Source organism: Mercenaria mercenaria, chromosome 7, assembly GCF_021730395.1.
Source record: "Mercenaria mercenaria strain notata chromosome 7, MADL_Memer_1, whole genome shotgun sequence".
Classification (NCBI taxonomy): domain Eukaryota; kingdom Metazoa; phylum Mollusca; class Bivalvia; order Venerida; family Veneridae; genus Mercenaria; species Mercenaria mercenaria.
The window spans coordinates 74,939,913-74,958,996 of NC_069367.1; the positions used below are offsets into that span (position 1 = coordinate 74,939,913).

The 19,084-nt window shown below is 33.3% G+C and overlaps 2 protein-coding genes across 2 annotated transcripts; both read right to left on the minus strand.

Moving 5' to 3' along the window:
- Window positions 1–3,515: 3,515 nt before the first annotated feature.
- On the minus strand, window positions 3,516–9,368 carry LOC123553907 (uncharacterized). Its single transcript, XM_045343648.2, has 6 exons — window positions 9,231–9,368; window positions 7,564–8,434; window positions 7,298–7,340; window positions 6,722–6,916; window positions 5,172–5,319; window positions 3,516–5,028 (listed from the first exon to the last, which is right to left on the minus strand). Exons 2-6 carry the CDS (start codon window positions 8,245–8,247, stop codon window positions 4,797–4,799), a joined length of 1,302 nt encoding a protein of 433 aa, XP_045199583.2. The 5' UTR covers window positions 8,248–8,434; window positions 9,231–9,368; the 3' UTR covers window positions 3,516–4,796.
- A 6,333-nt stretch (window positions 9,369–15,701) lies between these two features.
- LOC123555301 (uncharacterized) lies at window positions 15,702–18,738 on the minus strand. The gene is made up of 5 exons (XM_045345959.2): window positions 18,003–18,738; window positions 17,733–17,775; window positions 17,398–17,574; window positions 16,966–17,110; window positions 15,702–16,722 (listed from the first exon to the last, which is right to left on the minus strand). The coding sequence occupies exons 1-5, from the start codon at window positions 18,576–18,578 to the stop codon at window positions 16,488–16,490; spliced, it is 1,176 nt and encodes a 391-aa protein (XP_045201894.2). The 5' UTR covers window positions 18,579–18,738; the 3' UTR covers window positions 15,702–16,487.
- Window positions 18,739–19,084: the final 346 nt, after the last annotated feature.

A 19,084-nucleotide genomic window follows, 5' to 3' on the forward strand; every position in this document is an offset into this window, starting at 1 on the left:
AAATGTCTTCGCTTACTTCACACTGGCCATATCTTTCGCAGGAGTGGTGGTTCCAACGCCGCGGCGATGGAGGATTCGTCGCAGAAGCGGTTGATAAATATGGCCTGCAAGTTTTTGAGCGACCTTTGGAGTTTCCACTTTTTCTATTCCAATGAGCTTTCCCATATTTTTTTCACGTTTGACTGAAAACAGCTAGTGAGACAGGATCCCACATGTGTACTCTTCCAGTCACAAACACTTGTTCAACTGTTCATTAATGTAAATTGAAGAGGGACTGCCGTTTTTGTAAACTTTCCATAAAAATGGTTCAATGTTGTACAAAGCGACCCCTGAGCATGTTTGAATCAAATCGTAAGTATGGCACTGTCAAACAACAACTATTTCTTCGTAATCGGGAATTTTCAGTGCAGGTATATAAAATGATGGACCAAAAAATGATTCCAACGCAATGTGCAGTGGGTAAAATTGAAACGCATTACGGTTTTTAACTCAACTAAACAACACCTTTCCCGGGATTATGATTGGGGTAGGTCCATAAAATCACTTTGACATTAGACAGCAATAGAAAATGAACGTTTAATAATAATATACTATTAATTTGCACTTCCGTTCTGTTGAATACATACACGAAAAGTAAGCTTAATGTCTTGAACCGTGAGTATGTTACTGCCAAGTAATAACACCATGTCCTTTCGTACCAAAACACCTCAGCTATGATTGTTTATATGAACACAGAGTTTAAGAGTTTATTTTATAAACAACCAGAAGGTCATAAGACCCATGAGGCAACATTTACATGATAATATGGCGTACAATTGCACATGAAGTGTTCAATATAAATACAAAGTTGTAATAATATTTCCAAAATACGAAATAGCAATGGCTAACCAAGACAATAGCAGAAAGTTATATCAAAGCTAGCACTGTCATTAATAAAAATCAGCTCAACAGAAAACGTATAGTTTCCCTTAGACCGTATTATAAATTGCACTTGTCATTACTAATAAAATCATACGTTTACATATATATATATCGTGCATAGTTATTCTTGCATTTTTTATAGAACATGACCATACTAAATATCACAAATCAATAGCGAATCAAGTGATACAATTATTATACAAAGGGAGGGAATGAGCAGACTGAGACTTGAAATTCTGTTCCCCTGTACAACATAATATTCACTTTCATTGCCGGTATGATACACTTACATGGATATATCATAGCATTTTTATACATCTATCTAATTACACAACCGATTTAATTTTGAAATGGTTTTATACAACAACAAAGAAACTTTAGCATTATAAATGTCATTCCCATTAATAAATAGCGATCAAATTGTGCATCCACTGTTGTCTTCCTTGGATAGCTCAAGGTTGACCACTGGAACATCATAATGTTTTGGAACATTTGCTAGTTTAATATACTAAGATATTGATAAGAATAATGTGTCGGTGTCCACATTAATGTCTGTCTTGTCCGAAAAAAAGTTGGCAAGGTTGGCAAGTGGATTGCGATCACATGGTTGTTGTATAGAAACTTCCCCTACACATATACGGAAACATGCATGGGACATTAATACTTAAAACTAAGTTACAAACAGATCAGCATGTAATCGAGCTTTAGTATCATGTACTATATTGTTGCATAGTTTGCTGTATGACATATATAAATTTATGATATTGCATAACTTGTTATAACGTAATGTACTGGAATAAATAAGGTAATAATGGTAATTTCCATTTACATACAATAAAAACGGTACGCACCAAACCAAAATGTGTAATAAAAATGTATACGATGTACTGATAATTTAAAGCTCTGTCAAGATGTTTGGAATGCACATATCATTCAACTAGCCTTATAAGTCTATATATCAGTGATATATGTCAACATTTTATTATTATTGTCAGGCATTGTATGATGCATTCGATCTTATTTTAAATGCCTTTTCTATGTGTAACAATTACTGAAAGCATAAAGGGAAGTAATTCCACTAATATGCAAATTTGTAAACCTGTCAGTTGTCATTGGAGTAAGATGACAGTATATATGCGCATTAAATCACCTTTGGTGATGAGCTAGCTTTTCACCGACGGGATTTGTGTGGCACTAAAACGTTACACTATGTAACACGCTAGACGCTTAACCGTTCTTGCATTTTCTGAATTTATCAGTTCTATGAACTTGTACATATTGGGAGATCTCCAGTAATAAGGTGGTATCAATTGTCTCCTTAAATCACTGTATAATCTACACATGAAAGATTTCTTTTACTTCATTTTCCCTAAATATATACAATACAAAATATCAACTGACAATTCCGATTGTTTGATTAAATGCGACTTTTACATCATAAAGACTTTTACATGTAGGCTGATTTATCTCTATTTTCTTTTCACAGGTTTACTACAGTAATTAAAAATGTCAAAAAAAGTTAGTTTTAAGGAATTTTTGTTTCAACATTGAAAAATAAATTGGGAAACAGAGTACAAGCAACCTACAACAGACAAACAGAAAGCAATGATACAAAAGGCAAGAACTTATAAAACATAATTAAGAGACCTTTAACTCCTTGTTCTAGTGCCAAGAAGACGGCCAAAAAAAAAAAAACAATTGATTCATACGCCGTCAAAATATAAAGAAAAATAATTCGAGAGAACAATAAAAGGATGACGATGTTTTATTACTTACATCAAAAACACCTAATTTTTAATCTGTACAAAAAACCGAAACCATCCGCATCCTACGCCTACGCATTCGATAACACAGTGCATGTGTTTTTTATGTTTGCGGTTCAAGATTAGACTTCAAAATGTTCAGAAATAGCTTTTCCATACGTGAGGGGTCTATATTCAATCACAAAGCTACGATTGGCTACAGACCTGTGAAGTTAAAATTATCTTTAGATACGACTGCTTTACCACAAATGATGTAATCATATAAAGAAAGATAACTCGCAAGTCTTCATCAGGAACGTATGTGACATACCATTTATGCGATTTAAAAGTGTTTTTTTTTTCACTAGACAAAAATAGTAACAATTCGGAAACACACGTATAGCCAGTACATTTTAAGAACTTGCATGACAGGTAATTCATTATTGGACATTTGTAGCATATTAAAATATAAAACGATTTGTCAAATTACTACTTCCGCACCACATTCATTGCCCAAACAACATTGCTGTCATCATATTGACAGGACAGTGTTTGTACTTTGGCTATATCACTGATATGGTTATACCAGGATGGTCTGAGTATAAATGAAAACGGCTTTTAGAAGTGGTGCAGGAGTATTGATAGAACATTAACACGTTGAAATTCCTAAGTGTAATTTCAATATTTTTAGTCTCGGCCACTGAAAAATAGATCTGATAGAGGTGCAATGGCCGAATATTTTTGTTTTGTGAGTGTTGTGTTACCGTTTCGGTTACTAGAGATATTTCCAAATTTAGCTATCTGAATGCAACATTTTTTCCCCACTTCCTTTTTATGACAAAAAAAAACTCGGGAGAGGTAATTATATTATAGGATAATTTAGATATCGTCCTGATGTTCCTCATTCTTGCTGAAACATCAGTCTGGATTTTAAGCTAGTATCCAAAGGATATGAATACGGACAAACTGTTACTACACCTTCATGTCATGGGAATAAATTGAAATGCAAATGTGTAGTTTTCTAATGCAATTTGTACACCGCTGATATTTTCAAAATGTACAGTGCACCAGCAGGGGACTTTAAGAGCGATAGCTCGTCTCTATACAGAGTAGAAATTCCATCATCTTTATGGCGTTTATATATAACTTGTCAAACAAAACACAACACAAGCTTATGTTTCCTTCTGTATGTAACAAAATATAGATATTTTCACCAGTTGTGTATAAAAAGTATAGTAACAATAAAAAAGATGTGATAACTGTAAACTGTGACTTGAAAACAACTGCCATTTATCACAATAAAACAACTAATTTCACACAAAGCACCTTTCAATTATTTATTCAAACCTGTTCTGCTGGAATATTTACATTTGAAAAGCAGGTATAAGGTTTGGTATAAGCAACAGTCATAATATGTGCTAGTACAAACACAAAAAATGTTCATTTTTTAGTTTTGTTTTTATAGCTGATCACAAAGGATCGAGATTTATTTATGTTACTTAATTATTGAGCTTCGTATAAACCAGTGATGAGAGGAGCGGGAACGTGATTTTGCACATTTCGTTACCCCCACATAAACAATACTATTTAAACAGAGTTTACTGCTACTTCGCTGGACTAAGGGTCTTTACTGAACACAGATACAGAATGTAACCTCCAAATTACGGAACGATCGATGCGTGCGGTCCATTTTCTGACATTTTCTGTAATTTTCAAAATGCAATTTCCTGTCCGTGCGGGTTTAGTTTCGAAAACAAAACTTTAATTTTAAAATGCAGTAATTATGATTGCAAGCTTGTTTATATTTAAAAGGAATGTAATGAACATTTGTCATTTTCAAGAACTTGTCCGTGTAATGTTATAGTAAAGTTTTCTGGTATTTTGTTCAATTTGGTGGCTGATTCTGCTTATAGCTCTATTACAATAGAAACCTAACATGATACGAATTCAGTCTGCTACTATTTTGCTTGGTTGTATTACGTACATCCAGTGGATCTTCTTACAGATTGTATTTTAAATATTGTTTATGATGTGTGGATAGGGCCTGCTTTTGATCAGTCAGGACTATATTTATTTAGATATTTAATTATTCATATTGTCACTGACCGCCTTTATTAAAAATATACTTAACAGCTAAATTTCAATTAAACCAAAAACGTGTGTTTTGAAATCTCTAGAAAAGAAAGCAGAAACCACAGAATTATATTTAATATAAAACGTCGCTGTCTCGGTATGAGGTACCTCTACGATCTTCTGAACATTCAATGATTGTTCAAAATCGCCTTTGGCTGTGCAGCGCTGCTTCGCATACGATGCGGTAGTATTGGCACTTTCTTTTTCTTTCATAACATGATACTCAAAGATTCTGGAAGAAATAGAAAATGCTTACGTCTTTGTCACAAAATAACGATCAATCAAAATGAAGACGAGATTAAGTGAAAGTAACCAGAAAATTTATGTTGTTGAATTTTACTTATTTGTAAAAGCTTTCAAAATGTTCATACTCACTCAGTTCCGGTACAATTTCTTTTTGTAAACTGTATCTTTGAGTAAACAAAATATGTCCCTCCGCTCTTTACAAGAATACCCTTGCTGTTATGTGACATTATGTTTCCACTGAACACGTCTTCCTCCCATACTATCTGACCATTTATGACTACAATAAAATAAAGAACGATTGTATCGCTTTTGCTGTAAAAACTTTAAAATGGTAATGTACGTCACAATACTATTTTAAACGGATAACCAGTGTCCACGAAATGTAAAATTACGAGTACATACTATACACTTTTTGAATGGATTGTCGGACAATAGTAATACTACCTACGCGAAGTCCATAGGAACTAGTTTGACTATTGTCCGACAAGAATATCGTTATTTGTTCGATTACCTGCCATCAAAGATAAATTCCAAAGTAAAGTTTCTCAAATTTTGACCATAACCCAAGCAAACCTCAGATGAATGATAGATTGGTCAATAGAATAAACTACAGACCGTTAATTTATAAAAGGAGTCATTTGATAAAAGTCAGTATTTGTATTTATTCTTTGCATGTCATGAAATTGATTAGTCTTTTTACAGGGCGCATTGTAAACGTTGTTCAACAAATAAATATCTTCATACTTGCATATACTCTTCGGGAGTCTTTTATTGGAGAGTTATTTTGTTTACAAATAAATAGTATCTGCAATTCACTGATATACACTTATCGAATTGCTTTTTGGTCGATGTTTCCATAATTCTTTTTAGCTTTAAGGCAAACAAAGCTTTGTGTTGAACTATAGACCAGTCGATAGCACAAAATATATAAAGCGATATATAGGGAGTCTTGAAATAACTTTTTAAAAAATCAACGATTAAAAACGTATTTTAATTTCAAATTAAGATAAACAAATTGTGTGAAAGTAAGAAATGTTCAAAACAAATAATAACAGAAAAGAAAAATTAAACACTGATTTACAATGGACAATTCATGCTCATTATTGTAACGTTTTTGTAGATAAAAGAAAATCTATTTGGCGGACATCGTAATAAATGTACTTATAATGACCGAGATCCTTGTTCTAACGTTGAGCGATTATTTTTGAAAATGTAATATCCTTTTTTTTCGAAAAAGAACAACTTTGTAACATTATCCAATAAATATATTAATGTCCAGTTATTTATAGTGACTATGTCAGAATGATTTACATTTGTTTCAATTCGCATTTAACTTTTTTATGTCTGATACATTATGATTTGCACATGTAGGACAAAAGCATTTCAACTGCTATTCAAATGTTTTAAATTTCCCGATACAGAATACACCAATCAATAAGTAGGATAACAATAAATCTGTAAGAATCTGTAATAAGATCCTTTGGAAGCATAGAATGCAACCAAGCAAAATCACAGCAGACTCGGTTTGATCGAGTCTGCTCATGAGAGGTAATGGAAAGTACAACACCCATTACGTCCCCTTTACTAGGACAGGCATAATAGGAACTGTAGTACAAATATATTGAATGGACTCCGTCATCCCAAAGGACCAGAAAATATTAATTATTTTAATGGGTTACCTGTTCCTGTTAGTTGCATAGACGAGCGTTTCCGGTTGAGCAATTTATTCAGTAGTTGGTTGTTATCCTCAACTCTTTTCTGTACAAATGTCTTCTGATTTTTTTTCTGTAAAACATTCTTTCTCGATGCATTGCCTGTGTTGTTAGATACTTCGAGCTGCAAACTGATCACTGCATTTTCCAGTATATCAATATCTATAATATAACAAAAGTTCAATTCGAGAAATGCATTTTTGAACGTTACTATTACTCTCATCAGATTTCGTAGTTTAGATCAACCCTTTGTTTACAAGACAAGACAAGACAAGACAAGACAAGATTTATTTAAACGGGCATAATAGCAAACAAGTACAACATAAGGTCATGTGAGCTTTTGAACCGACTCATAATAAATACTGACAAAATAGCATATTTGAAAACTCCATCTTTAAATCTAAAGATTTGAACTGAAGTTCATTCATTTTCATTGCATGCAAAACTACAAACTTTCCAGTATACTTCTACATTAATCAACTTGTGTCCGAAAGAAATCGTAATCCTGGCCAATCTAACGAACAATACATAAAAAACACTTACCATTGCGGACTTTCTGTATTTCTAACTTGTATGCTTCTAATTTCTGTGATAAAAAAAATAACAATTTTATATGTCATTCGAAACTCCTAAAGATCTTGCCTGCAATGTGTGAAGCAATAAAATTGTTGAACTAAATTAGTACGAACATGTAACTAAGAGAATTTGGTTTATAGATCTATATTATGCTGCTGAGTAAACGCATATAAGACCGAAATTACTACATACAACATGCTCAGTTTCTGAGTTCTAAGTTAATATGTGCTTACATCGCTAAGACGACGGCAATCGTCACAGGGCATGTGTTGCCGAATTATTTCCTTTGCTCGTGGGGAATTCAGCTTCTCAAACAAAGCCTCTTCCATGCTTGCGTCAAGCGATCCTTTGTCTGACATAGCATGACCGTTTTCCAGACGAAGAGATACCAAGATAACCGGCATAACGGAAGCAGCACAAATAATCAAAATGATGTTCAAAACCGCCAAAATCAAGAAAAGTTTCTTTAATCTTTTGTAATTCTTCACAATATCTGCGTATTCAGATTCAAAGACCTTCTTAAAACCTTCACTTTTAATTATGTCCTGCACTGCGTATTGTCTTTCACTTCCTACAAGTAACGGTACTGACTCTCTTTTCGTTCCATAGTTACCTCTCTGTGAATCTATCCATACATATCTTACTTCTTGTTCAGCTGATGGTACATGTATCTTAAAATATCCACCATGATCGTTTTCTTCTACAGTATGCAAATTTCCTCGCTGATCCTCAATATTTGAGTCTCTCGTGGTTGTATTACGTACTGGAGCCGAATATGCAAAACCTTTGTTCGTGTGTATGTTTGGATTTTTGTCGCAATCGACGATGCCGTCATCTGATAAATCCGTTTGTTCAGTACTTTCGGATGCGTTTGTTGCAGTTGAGCTCTCACTAGTGATTCGTGAAAGTGCATACATTTCTTCATTTGAGAAAATAAATGTTTGTCAGAATAAAAATGAATGTGCCTTTAAAATTCAAATGTAAGCACGTCATAAAAACAAATTTGTTATTTTATAGCTCTGTCAACATTAAAAAGAAACACTTTAACAAAAACCAGACTGAAACCTCTTTGAGAGTTTGCACTACAGCTACCGGTGATAAATCCTGAAATAGGTAAGATATTCTTATTACATAGAGTAAACGTAACCTAGAAATTCCTGCAACTAGAAAATAGGCCAAGGACTTGTTATGATTATAGTAAAAACAAAAGCATTGAGCCAGAATTGAATTACTTTTCATTACTTTCACTTTTATTGCAACATTGACAAATATCCCAGAATTAGTTGAGGACATCATGAAAAGTAAATATTCTTATGTATTCAAACATAAGATGCAAAACAGCAAACCATAAAATATATCATGTAAAGCGCATAAATTATACAAATTTAAGTTTGCTTGTCATTTTATTGCAGGTGTTTGTATAAGCATATCAAGTAGTTTTCATTTAAGAAAGTATATCAAAAGCATGTTTTTGGTGGTGTTTAACGTTAAAGAATGGTGTAGTTTTGCGTTGCATCGTTGTATCATTTGACATTTAATTTGTACATAACTCAAACCTCAAATCAGTTTCACTACTGTGCGTAACAGATTGTTTCCTACTAGATAAATCAATGTACATTCACTTTAAGAAATATGTTGGGAAAAATAAAATGATGAATGGTAGGTAAAAATCGAGTGTTAACGTAATTAATGTAAGGTTTGTTTTGCGCCGATATATAAAGTAAAATTAAAATATGACATATAAAGTGAAATTGTGGTAACGTGGAGGCTGTAAATGTATGGAACGTCTTGAAATATCAATAACAGCTCTCAATTCATTAATAAAACTGCATTTGCAGAATGATAATGCTCATATTTAAAATGACAGACTTTAATTTATAGAATAAGACAAAATACCTACCTAATATCAAATCCGAAATATATGCAAGTACTAAATGATATTAAATTTCATAAAGTCTTTTCAAATTGTAACAGTCGCTTTTGCGTATAATAGATGTATACTTCTCTGTTACGCAGCTCAGGTTTCTTTTCAGTGAGATATTTTCTGAAAATCAAATCAAATCAAATGGTATAAAAAGCGGTCATACCAACCATGAAACTGGTTCAATAGGTCAAATAGCAGGAAGTATATCAAGTTTTATTGCGTTTTCCACTATTAATAAGAGAGACGTTTTTACCATACTTTCAATAATCTTACATTAAATCAGTGTTCACTATTAAAAGTTTAGGAGAGTATTTGATAACAACTGTTACAGTAAAAGCGACTTAATATATCTCTGAGTGAAACAATGAAAATAGTCAGCTACATTGTGAGGATAGTGTTTTAGAAACAATTAAACAGTGTTATATTTTGCATATAATAAAAGATTAAATTTTTCAGCTTGAGAAAAAAATCACTTCTAAGATAAGTTAATTTCGTTAACATTGAAAAAACTAACCAGACGAAAAGGTATCTATGTACAATTATTAATTTCAGAACAAATATTAATATTTATACATTAATGAAAGTGCGTCCACCTCATAAATGACTGTGTGCTTTTTAAAAACAAAAGTACTAAACGATTGATTTCTGAAATATTTAAAGATTTTTATTGGAAATGAATTTTAAGACCACAATGAAAGTTAAACAATTTGAGCATAGTCAAGTGTGGTTCTTAAGTGCAATTAAATCGTTACATATATATACTTAATTGTATTGCTGTAACATCACGAAAACCTCGTGCAGATAAAGCTTTGCAATAGAATTATCAGGTATAAAACAAGGACAAAAGTCAAACAGAAGAATCAACATTCAAGGCACGCAGCCGTTTACACAGTAGTCCACAGAGAAGGGCTACAGTACGAAAGACATCAGTAGGGCTGGGGGTACAATGTCTATTTAGAGTTCACTTATATGGATTAACGATAAAGCCCAACATAATATTAAATCTATTGGCAACTTCGGTCCATTCTTAATCTTTCTATGAAGTATTTAAGAAAGCCAATAAAACTTCTTTTTACAAAACTGTTATACATATAAGTATACAAAATGAACCACTAGTCCATATCGAAAAGGCATTTTCCCTTGTTGTCATTTCCAGAGAGTATTTTCAATACGTACCGTACTTTCATAATGAGCTGCATGTCATCCTAAGTGTACTTACAGTATTAACAGAGATGTCAATGGTTTTCCATAACAACGCACACATTTTATATTTGGTGCGAGACGTCATTTTCGGCGAAATTTAGATTTGTGTCGTTGTGTTAAAACATAAATCAATTTCTCTTAAGTAAATAAACAAGTTAATATAATATATATATAACAACGAAACGTGTAGATATGTGTGTCCTGAAACGATTATTAGATTTTATCGAGAAATATGCACTTGTTCTTTCGCGGAATAAACTTGCACTCCTTAAAGGCACATCTGACAGTTGCTTATATGTATATAGGCAAAAAATTTCCTACGGACAGAATTTCTTTAAACTTTATGTACCGACTGAAAACCAAGTTTAAAACGGAAATATGTATTAAAAACCATAGGTACCGGTGCTTGAGCTTGAATCATCTGCCCTTGAAAATCAGAAAATACTAAAACAAATCTAATTTTCAAGGGCAGATAATTCAAGATTAAGGCAAGGAAACTGTGCATTTTAATTTATATTTCTGTTTTAGTCCTCATTTGCATTCAGTATACAAAGTTTAAAGAAATTCGGTCTATGGGAAAGACCAGGATTTGAGGTATCATTTTGTCATGTTCATAGTCAAGGACAGTTGCCACAGTGTCTATATTGACATGAGGCAAAATTTTCTTACGGACAGAAATTCTTTTTTAAACTGTGTTTACTGACGGAGAATCAAATCAAAAACAGAAATATAAAATACTGTGAAATCATTTATTTTCGTCGGCACGAAATTTCGTGGTTTTGGCCAAAACGGCTGTTTCGTGGGGACGTAAATTCGTGGATTTTCATTTTTTGTAAAAAAAAAAATTAAAAATAATAATTTTCACAGGAATAGATCTAAAGGTACTTGGGTTCTTTACATGTTAAACCTACACGTGTCAAACAGCCCTACCATGGTTACCGAATTTGCAACCTACGCCGCAGGAGATTAGCGAGTGGTCATGTGCCAATTAACGACCGCGTTATCTATAATTATATGACCCCTAATTTGCAAAACATTTTAAAACTGTGAAATATTCAATCAGAAAAGTCGGTGCCAAATAAAAAGCGTCAAAACCGTAGCAGCACAATTAGCATTCATAATCGAAACAAATATAAAGTTGATCATTGATCATTTGATCATGTTAAAAATAAACAAAAACTAGTTATTATACTGCAAATTAAAACAAACTATAATAGATTTAAATAATGTTGTTTTTAATCCGTAGTACTAGTATAACCATAGTAATCCTTCATAAACTATTATAAACTGGTCGATTTTTTTTTCAAAATGAATGGCACGTCTGCATCTAAGATTACACGCTGTTGAAATTGTGCATTGTGTTATTTCCTGCCGAGAAACGTATAATGTGAATTAAGTATTAATGCATCGGGCGCAAATCTAGCAATTAATTTATAATATTTAATAGTTCCAAAGTCGTAGTATTTTACTACATGTCAATAAAAATAAAGGCTAGTGTATAAACATTGCATAGCGGGGCCGAAAAAATCAAATAACAGCCGTATTATAGTGCGGCTGGCGCGTGACGCTACGTCAAACTCCTATTTTTAGTATCTACTTTCACTTTGACAAGCATGTCATAAACAAACTACGGGTACATTTCTAAATGAAAGTCGGTTTTGTTTCTACGCATACCTATGTTTATCGTTGATGGATCCTCCATAAACTACACGAAAGCTACAGGTTAGTATTGCCGCATGCATACAACTACGAATCAGAATGAACGGCTATGGTGGCTTGTTTTGCGAGTTTGCGTAGGCCTACTATTTAAATTATCGTGGGCACAATTTGTTCGTTGGGACTTAAATTCGTGGTTGAGCTCAACCACGAAATCCACGAAAATTAATCCCCCACGAATAATAATGATTTCACAGTAAAGCAAATCATAGGTACCAAGACTTGGTCATGAGTTGTCTGCCCTTGAAAATCCGGAAATGCTGAAAAATCTATTTCAAGGCAAGATAATTCAAGATCAAGTACCGGTACCTATGATTTTTAATACATATTTCCGTTTTAAACTTGATTCTCAGTCAGTACACAAAGATTAAAAAAATTCTGTCCGTAGGAAAATGTTTGCCTATATATATAGGAAGCTGTCAGGTGTGTCTTTAAGTCGCCGAATTCGTTTACATGTATATTAATAAATAGTAAATACAAATGTGATAAGCAATACATATTCATGTTATAGGAATTTGCGTTTATTGCAACGATATCTATATATATATGTTTTTAACAGATAAGGGAAGGTACCCAGTGTGAGGTAACTGTTATAGTACTAGGTACATGAGTTAAGTAGTGTATGTATTATTTTTAATAATCATAGCAAAGGTTGCAACCATTGTGACCAAATCGAGATACCTTTTGATCTTATATAAAAGCGACCTCAAAATACTGTTGAACTAGGTACTTGTATGACCACAAACTGTTGCATTTATGAAACATTGTTACCCTTATTTCTGGTGTTTGTGGTAAGTAGCAAACATCGTTTTTCGTATCTTATGGCAAAAAAGAATCATTTGCTTACAAACTGAACGACTTCTTATCTGCAGACATCATTCAAAATGAGATTTGAATCATATCAATGAAACCGAAATTCAGTAGTAATTTAAAGACACTTCTGCGAGAAGTTATTTCAAACCCCATTTTTATGGGGATGTGGTTTACAAATTTCGTAAGATCTTGGGTCATGGTAATTTTCCAACTCTATTTGGTAAAATTATAAAACGTTTTATCGAAAGAGGTTAGGACCCAGCTGTTTTTAGACATACCGCATGTTTAGTGTTCAACCCGTTTACAGTTGGACACTACGTTTCCCTCTTTGATTGGCCCGCCCGCTTAGCTCAGTAGGTAAGAGCGTTGGTCTACGGATCGCGGGGTCGCGAGTTCGATCCTCGGGCGGGGCGTATGTTCTCCGTGACTATTTGATAAACGACATTGTGTCTGAAATCATTAGTCCTCCACCTCTGATTCATGTGGGGAAGTTGGCAGTTACTTGCGGAGAACAGGTTTGTACTGGTACAGAATCCAGGAACACTGGTTAGGTTAACTGCCCGCCGTTACATGACTGAAATACTGTTGAAAAACGGCGTTAAACCCAAAACAAACAAACAAAATCCCTCTTTGATTGTGTCAGACGGAAGAGGGGGAGGACTCTGTGATGAGCAGTTTTTAAATCCCACCAGGTCTGAACTGTTTCGATTTCTGTCTTCTGGCCTTTTTCGTCGAGCCCTTAAGGTGTTTCTTTTGATGCTCTGTCTTCTGTTAAGGCATTGAGTACATACATTTTTTGGTTCTTAGGGTCTTCTTTTTTTATATAATTATACAGGTGCATTTTTGTGCTTTACATGTCATGTCATTTTCGTTTCCACTGCGTTTGTTAGAGATTCACCTGGCGGGTATTACTTTTATTAACACTGCCCCGTGTCCTTGGAACATGGTGGGGGTAAGAGTGAGGTTGGGTGCGCACCATAAACCGGTTTAAGCTCCCCAGTGGTGTTTTTGCCATTGACCGTTCAAAGGCGGTGTCCCACTGTGTTCCTTTATTTGTTCGTTTGCTTTGTATGCGAGTGTGTGTGTATATTTGTTGGTACTGTGCACATCTGCGTGCTGGGAGTTTCGTTTTAGGAAGGCTGAGGTTTTAGATGGCATTCCCTGTTTGATATTTATCATTGTTTTAGCGAGGTTTATAGGATTGATTTTAAGGTTGGCTGGTTTAGTCTTACAACCGGCCGGTCCGTCCGTTTCAAAACGTGGTGAAGCGAACTAATTTCAGATTTCAGACTTTAAATAGGATTCCAGAGACACTTCAGACATATGATACCCATGACGCTTATATGGATGTACGTGGCATATTTTTTCTTGGATGGACAAAGGAGGGGACATCCATCGGCCGCAAACACCCCACATATACACAAGTTTGTGACAGGAAACTTTGTTGAGAGCCTTACTTCCATAAGGTATGTAGTGAAACTTCATCCATATAATCAACACGATGGAAAGATATGTGCCACATATCGTATCTTGGAAGGATTCATATTCTTGTATTCGAGTTTTATTTAGTTAACTTCATATTGTTCAGTTGTTACTCCTATACAATAATTATTAGAATACAAAAAAAAATGTACTTGGGATTTGCGCACAACTATATTTTAACAAAGAATATTCTTGTTTGGCAACACAAGATTGTACCATAACCAAAGTTATAGTACAAAATGTATAAACCAACTGCAGTATCATATGTGTTCCCTTTATTTCGAATTACGCGGATGCAGCTGATTACCAAAACATTAATATTTGGACCATGACTTAAGAGACGTTTCTCGGTTTGTTTTAAATGTGATGGGGCTTATACCAAGACTTTACGGATACTTAAGTCTCTTTGATATAATAGATATTATTCATCTTGGTTAAAGTTAGTTTGTTATATTTTGTTTTAAAGTAAATGGTAACATATCACAGACATGTAAAAGTAAGTAATCTACAGACTCATCTAAATTAATTTTGTATTTCTGAAATCAACAGATTTCTAAGGAAAATATTGTCACATTTTCTGAAAACGTTATCACGAGGTATGCTTCAATCGGGTTAGACTTTTTATATGTTATCTGCTTTAGATAATAAGTTTATTTTTTTAAAAATGAACTTGAAAGTACATATTTGCGCACAGTTTTCATTTTCGGAAAATAAGATAATAGTTAATATATTATCAGGATGTTCCAACGATACATATTGTGATTTTTTTAAAAATAAGCTCAATATCGAAGTAAAAAGAGCATAAAACGTTATACAAGAAAGTGCATATCTACAAAGTTGATAAGTCTTATTTCCTGAAAAGGTTTTTGCTAAAGCTACGCTGTCTTGATGGTTGAATAAAACAGCTGTCACTGGCAGACATAAAAGATCCTTTCTGTTACCTATCACGTTTAAAAGGATCGCAATGGTAAATAAATTTTAGTATTTTCCGGGTATTATCTGCATAATGTATGCCATCTATATACGTTAAGTGCACGCTATTTTAGGCAATGTTTTACCCTAGGGAAAAGCAAGGAATGTATATCCCCGGTACGTGGTCAAACAATTATATACTTTCTCGCTGAGTAAGCAAGAAACATATAGTGTAAGATATACCCTGTATAATGACGTTTGCATAACCAGCGGTAAATAGATCAAATACAAACAAGGATGAATATCCAACAAGGAAAGATACGTTCTAAAAACGCAGCCGTTTATTTTTAACACTTTCAAAGAAATATTGAAGTTATACTTGTAACAAGCACAGAGTGAGGTACAGCTCATGGTATATAAAGCACTTTTATTTAAACAAATAATGTTCATACAATGTGCTTACACGACCTTTACATAGGGCTAAAAGTACATAGAGTGAAATGTGTAAAACAGATTCTGTGATCGAATAGTCATACATCAATTATCTTAAATATCACCGATCCACTTAACTGAAATATTCTAAACTGCTTCATTTCAATTATTTCAAACACGTGTGTACTGAAGTCTTTAGAACTTAAAGCAGGAACAGCAAAATCATCTTCTTATGAAATGTTTTCAAAGAATTCTTTTCTTTTATTTTGAACATAAGCTCGCATTTTACATTTTGATATAGTTGTGCAATTTCTGTCTAGTCAAATAATTCTTTGATTGATATAATTGTGCAACTTATATCTAGTTACATAATTCTTTAAACTATGCTATGCCTCACTATGTCATGCCACCAACACAAAGAACCACAGTGGAAATAAGAGTTTTCTCTTTTTTGTGTAATCCTTGGTGATGTTGTGCCTGTCGTGGCTATTTATAAGTTCATGTATGTATTATATTGTATTTACTATACATGTTGTTTTAAATGTCCATGTATGTGCACTCCATACCGATATAAATCTATCTAATATATTTATATATTTTAAATGATATAAGCCGTTAACAGGGCATAAAACTGATAACGTATCTGTACATTAGAGTGTAATTCATGCAATACAATCAAATTTCAAATAGCCCCATCATGTGCGTTTCGAATGTTCTGTCAATGAACCTGTGGTATCTGCTATCATATTGAATGTTTATTGTTGCATTTTGTACAAGGTCTATATCAACAACGCTTTGCACCATTAGATGGTCGTCAAATCGACTTCCGTTTACGCAGCCCTTTTGTGCATGTGCCACAGGGAAATATATTCCAGAATTGTACTGTTGGTAAATATTGAACTCAAACTTTCTGTAAAAGTAAGCACTAACAAAATTAAAATACACAAATGTGGTATGAAAGAAATGGAAATAATTTAGTTTCAAGTTATATCCTAACGTTCTTTCACTAACTGTTGATTTATGATTAAATGCTAGGTTAGATTATTCGATAGTGGTTTGATGTGATGTATAAACGCCTTCACTAAGAAATATAAATTCGTGTGAAACCTTAGATTAATATTGTCAAGAACTATTAACATCAATATAGTCTTACTCTGATCCGTCGCAGACTTGTTTTGAGAAATGAATTTTGCAGTAGACAAAGTACCGGCCACCTTGATTAACATGAACACCGCCTGTATCATGCCAAAGTTCTCCTTCTTTTACATGTGCACGCCAAATAATACCGCTTTCAGATGCTGTGAAACAATTATGTAAAAACTATTGTCATCGTTACGTGTATGTAATAAAATAAAAATCTAACTATTGGGAAATGACATGTAAGAAGCTCGTCAATTCTGAAATCTAAAACACATACATGGCCTTCAAATAGTTTAGAAACAAAATTGCACTTGAACAGTTAATGATTATTATGGCAAGAAGATATCCTTGAAACCTTATCAACTTGTAAAACATTAATAACCGCATATTAAAAAGTTTACAATTTTCTAATTCTACTTTAAAAACGTCTACGATATCAATATACCTGTTCCTGACATCTGTAACACAGAACGTCTGCGATTCAAAATAATGTTGATTAGTTTGTTGTTTTGTTTAATCCTTGCATTCATTAGACTTTGAAGGTCATAATCTGTATCACTCGTTGGAAGACCTCTTCTTCTGTAAATAATGGTCTGTAAATTGTGTTTCAGACTGACAAGGTCTGTAATATAAGACAACAATAGAAAAACAATCTCAATCTTCTGTACCGTAGTAAATATACATTTGTAATTTTACAATGCATGTGTATGTATTTATTACATATTGTGTAAAACAGAAATACTTTGTAGTCTAAAACACATTTGCTAAAACAATTATTACCTTTCTGCAGTCTATCTAGGTCTGAAATGCGCTTACTCATCGTCTGAAAATAGTAAAAAATATATCAAATGGTACTATTTATATATAGCTATGATAGGGTTACACGCCGCCAAAAGAAATAATATTCAAAATCAAACCAACGATTGAAATTATTCCAAGACCTTTGTGTACCAAAATCGAAATGATTTCTAACGCTTTGCAGTATGTTATTTCTAACTGTAAAAATATTAATTAATGACATAAGTAACCAAAGGTTTCAGGCACACATACCTTAAAATCGAATGCCTTCATCAACATTATCAGCGAGTCAATTCCATTAATGCAGCAACTGCCATCTCCTGTTCCCTGAAACAACTGTGGTTCTATATCTCTCACACTGTTACAAGATACACAGGAAACGTTCTTGATTACATGATTTCGTAATAAGTGAGAAATTATTGTTTCATGCTTCGAACCAGTTTGCAGCTGTGATGTGTCAGGTTTGATCGTCAGACAATATGTAGATATAACTAATATTACAATCACAATGAGTAAAACGTCTAGAACTGCCAAAGTCAAAAATAGCTTTCTTAACCCTTTGTACATCTCATGAACGTTCCTATTGTCTAACCTATGCAAATCGTCATGAATTTTTAAAGATGACTTAACACTGCCTCGATCGCTTATCGTAATATCTTGCGTTTCTTTAAGATATACATATCCATATGGTCGATTTCTGTTTTCATCTAGCAGCTTATATTCATGCCTGTCTGACAGTTGTTTGTTAAGTCGTGAACTGTCCTTTAGTAATTTGTCATTTTTTATGATGTACACAATTGAACTGAATAAGTTAATATTCCTGTCCATGATTGTAATTATTTAAACCAGCTTTTAATCCAGATACACTGACATTCTGAAACTAAACAGAACCGAAGTGTTTAACTGTTTACAACAAATTTGTTTAGACTGATAGCATTCCGAATCGTTTCTGTATTGGCAAACGTTGCTAGATTTATATTCCAATCATTGATATGCAGAATCTTTGTGAAATACGTGCTATTGTAGTGACTATATAAAAGACACTTGCATAATAGATAAATAATTATATACTTATGTTATTTATGTACGCGTTCTTTGTTAGCGCATAACTGTTTTAAATAGCTTTAACAAACACCCTTCATCTTGAACAATAACACAGTTCAATTTTTGGTTTGAAAGTTTCTTGTTTCGTTGGAATGCATTTTTCACAACTTTTGACAATGAGCTCAATGAGCTTACCTATGGACGGTATGACAAAACATGGGACAGCAGTGTATAAATATCAAGGAATACTAAACTAAAGCACTGCAACATACAGCACCTTGATTATTATT